Raw genomic sequence first — 4664 nt, 5'->3', positions numbered from 1 at the left:
AAGTTTCTTGCAGTTGGTTGGAAAGTTTTGCCTTTCATTGTTTTAAATACATGTTCAAACATTCTAAGTCTTTGGGCTACACAAACATATTGTTATGTCTCTGTTCGTTTGTTAATTTCCTGTAAAAATTCTTTCCGAAGAACTTCAGCTATACAAGTCCTTTCTTAATTAAAACTAGTTTATTCTTTCTCGATACAACTTTGCATTACACAGAATTTCCACTCACTTTAACTTAAACACACGCTATAATTCATGCACTTAACTTATGGTCACTACTGCTCACTTGACTCACTTATCTGTTACTATATCTCTTCAATCTGCTATTATGTCTTCGCTTTATTTGCCGGGCTTATATACTAAAATAGAGGGCGCCTAGAAAAGACTAGAGTTGCCACAAACAGTCATGATCCTTCTAGAATCTTATGATGTGTTACTAGTGTCACGTGACTTCCGCTGTCGTAACAATATGAAAGTTAATGGGAGTATAAGCATCAATCTTAAATCATTTAAAAATATTTTTATTTTGTGATTGATGCAGTTCTGTTAGTTACAGACTATGTAATGAATTAAACAACTTGGAAGTTTTTATTTTGTGATTGATACAGTTCTGTTAGTTAGAGACTTTTTGTGATGAAACAAACAACTTGGAAGTACTTCATCAGGTTTATATATATATATATATATATATATAAGAACCAAAAAAACAACAATGTAATGAAAGTTCAATCGATCCTTTATTCAACCAATCAAGCAATTAAAACATCAACACCAAATTTATATAATTGAAAGTAACTACACATATGTCTTCAGTTAAATCATTTAATGAGTTTTTTAAAGACTTGGTGTATTTCCAGCTTTCTAATTTTCTCACTCAGGCCATCAGTAAGAAGACTGCCAAAATCCATATTAATGTTGAACATCTTAATCAAGTCACCTATAACTTTTCTGAGCTTAAGAGTAAACAAATCCAATATTTCTCTTGTAGTTTAAGTTACTTAAGCCATGTATCATTCCAACAGCTCTCTACTGCTTCCACTTGTTGGTAAACTAATGTAGTAAATGCATACAGTTCTTTAAATGAGCTACCTGCTACACAAGGTTGCAGTAATCTTGTTAAATTAAAAATTTAGAGAATAGAATTATTAACTATTATTATTATTTTGTGGGTAAATAATGGCTTCAGTGGACCAAATGGTCACCTTGCTTTGCCATATATTCTTATGAACTATAATTGCTCTCCCAGCTCCCCTAAACACTCAGTTGCAGTTGAAGGTTGTACAATTTTATCAGGAAAAACACCTACATCCTCTGTGTGTATGTGTGGGTAGGGGGTTATCACCAATCTATTACTCACACAGAAATAAATCTTTTTTTTTTTCTCAAATTTCATACCAAGTGCATAGCTTTGCATTTGTTGATTTAAAATTAATTTTCCATTTTCTGGTTCAGACACTTGTACTGTCAGGTATTCATTGTTAATTCTCAACAGAATCAGTTGTTCCCAGAATCTCAGCATCATAAGCAAATTTGAAAATATTATTGTGCAAGAAGCTATCCAAATTGTTGGCATAAATTATTACCAGACTAATTCTATAAACATATAGTCTCTAAAATTCTATAACATTTACTATTATTTCTGCATTCATAGCTTGAGTGACCTATCCACCACAATGCAATGATCTCTTTCGTCAGTCATGCTATTGAGTGGATTCCCATGTATATTAAGCATATGATCCAAATTATTGTAACACAAATATATTATCATACACTTACTGTAACTTTCCAAAAATCTGTCTAGTTTTCTAACTGATCAAAATCATTCTGTAATATGTCAACATCTTCAATGCAGTAAAAAATACCCAAAAGTTGAATGTCATATGCAGACTACTAATTATACTCCCATCAATGTAAATAAGAAAAAGCAAAGGCCCACTCTCAGACCCCTGAGACACCCCACTAGTAATTAATATCCAGTTTGATTAGAATCCATTAATAACAACCATCTGTGTTGTTCCCATATAACCATCCTATAGTTCGTTTAACTAGTGTTTGCCCAACACCAACTGACGTGGTTTTCCGAGTTAATCATTTGTGCAGCACATATCTTAAACTTTTTTTGAAAATCTAAGTACATCATGTCCATGCCATTTCCATTATCTAGATAATCAGTAACATTCTCAAGAAAAAATATAACATATATATATAAATATATTAGGCAAAATATCCCTGTGGTGAATTCATGTTGAATTTTTTTTCATGATATCATATTTCACTATCATGAATTGACATGATTAAAATGTCTTTCGGTGTGGCAGAAGCTGCAGTGTGTCAGGATATTGTAGGAGTATTTTAGAGATCAGGATTGGATATAGGAAATGGAGTTTCTACATGTAGTTTGGGGTAGAAATGAGATAACCTACAGGGGTTTTATTAAGAAAACGTAACATTTATAAAAAAGATCAGAAATGCTTATTGAAATTTTTTCAAAGGTACAAAAACGTTTACAAGAGAGTCGGTAAATATCACTAGAACTCTTTTTTTTTTTTTCATAAATACTTGCACAGTCGTGCCAGTCTGTTTTCTTCGCATCTCACGACAAAAAGTTTCTAGCTGTCACTTCAGTTTTGCATTATGTATACTCATCAGGGGACGTCTAATAAATATTAAAGGATAATTGGGTAACACTTGTTCACAGTAGTTGTCTTTCCATACCTTTATTTCCAGCTGAATAATGGATGATTTCCTACTGAACCTGCAATTTTTATTCTAATGTTTTTATTGGTCATAATTGGGATTCTAATTTACGTAGTATGTCTGGCATCACATGTTGGAAACTACCAAGAGTATGATTGGCTATGATGTTAATAAAAGTAACTTTTGGCCCCTGCGAAGTTGAAATAACTTAATCCTGCTTGTTGCTAGGCGACAATGCAAAATAAATCCACACGTGTACATATACAATGCTGAACTAACAAACAAACTTACAAACAGGGGACAAGAAGGTCCAACATTACACTAAAACAAATGATAGGCTTGGCCAGATAAATCTTAATTTGTATTATGGGTAAAACTGGTACTTTTTCTACTAAATGAAACCCTCGAGTCTAGTGGGCCAAATACTGCTTTGTTAAACCCTTGGAATTAAAAAGAAAAGTATATATGGGTATTTGAATATCATAACATAATCTTCAGACAATGGACAGTTTGGTTCCTACAACATATACCCTGAAGAAAAGTAAAAATTTAAACCCACTCTTTAACCTTAATCTCCTGTAAAGTGCTGCCCTCTACTGTTGTCATTCCATATGTCAGTCACTCTGTTAAAAAAAAAATAAAACACTCTTAAGTGAAGTCTAGCACATTATAAGCTAGTTACTTCTTGTCATGTTAGCTTCAGAGCATAGAATGATCAGAGATCTTTATTGTACTGATACCCAGGATAATCTTTCAAACTTCAACAAGAATGCCGCTTACCCTTCTCTTCTCAAGAGAAGATGAGTTAAGAGATCTTAACCCAACTCTTAGAGAAGCCTTCCATCTTTGGAATTATCCTAACAGTCCTCTTCTGCACCTTTTCTTATAAATCAGTACCATTTTCTAGATAAAGAGACCAAAACTGAACACAATACTCCAAGTGAAGCCTAATACTAAGTATTAAATATTAAAACCTATATGAAGATGTGTTTTGGTGAGAATAGCCTTCTAGGATATCACTTTTTGTTTATTGTATGTTCTTTAATTGATTTAAACATCCATCAATCTACTGTTTCTCCCCATACACACAGATGTTTAGGAATATACATGTAGATATATTGGTCTTTTATGTAGATGTGTGTAATATCAATTTTTTTTTCAGAACTTGAAAGAGTTGACAGAGAGATTAAAACATGATCATAATTATGCCTGCACTCAGGGAGAAATGGATGTCAACAGACGGAAAAACAGATATAAGGACATATTACCCTGTAAGTAGATAAAAACAACTCAATAATTTTATGGTAAATTTAAATTTATTATTTTGCATTAAAACTGTGTTTTTTTGTAAGGTTAATATACGTATAAGATTATCAACTGTAAAATGAATCTTATAGATGTGTTTTATTGATTATTAAACCTTCATCTTACATTAATAACATGAAGTTTATCTATATATCTTTAATTTTTTACAGTAATTAATAGGATTTTTTCCAAGATTATAAATTATAGTGCATGTGGGCATGTATATATTTGTGATGTTATGTATGTTATTCATAAATTTCTGTTGAATATTTATGTTTCTCGTAGATGACCACACAAGAGTTACACTGTCAGATTACCCAGGTGTCCCTGGCTCAGATTATATTAATGCAAACTACATTAAGGTAAGAAAATTATACCCAGCTTTTTATCATAGAAAGATTTTGATGCTGAGGATTATAGGTACGATGTGGATAAAACATGATTTACTTTTAAGTACTGAGAATTTGAAATTTTCTTTGCCTCCTGTTTTAATTGTCACTGTACAACTGTCCTCATGAATATTAACTTGAGTATCATTTTGTTATCTGATAATATCATAATCTAGAGCTTAACCAATCATAAGTATCAGTTTGTTGTTTTATAATGTCATAATCCAGAACTTAACCAGTCATGAGTATCAGTTTGTTGTCTGATAATGTCATAAT

The 4664-nt window shown here is 31.8% G+C and overlaps 1 protein-coding gene across 2 annotated transcripts in view; it reads left to right on the top strand.

Moving 5' to 3' along the window:
- The window catches only part of LOC106463400, an 88496-nt gene that overhangs the window by 1594 nt on the left and 82238 nt on the right, over positions 1-4664 (top strand). For both annotated transcript variants that reach the window (XM_022390880.1, XM_022390879.1), the window contains exons 2-3: positions 3857-3965; positions 4285-4361. In XM_022390880.1, the coding sequence (XP_022246588.1) occupies positions 3857-3965; positions 4285-4361 (186 nt within the window). The remainder of the gene's footprint in view (positions 1-3856; positions 3966-4284; positions 4362-4664) is intronic.

Source organism: Limulus polyphemus, unplaced genomic scaffold, assembly GCF_000517525.1.
Source record: "Limulus polyphemus unplaced genomic scaffold, Limulus_polyphemus-2.1.2 Scaffold1397, whole genome shotgun sequence".
In the NCBI taxonomy this organism is placed as follows: Eukaryota; Metazoa; Arthropoda; class Merostomata; order Xiphosura; family Limulidae; genus Limulus; species Limulus polyphemus.
This window is presented reverse-complemented; position numbering and strand designations above follow the sequence as displayed.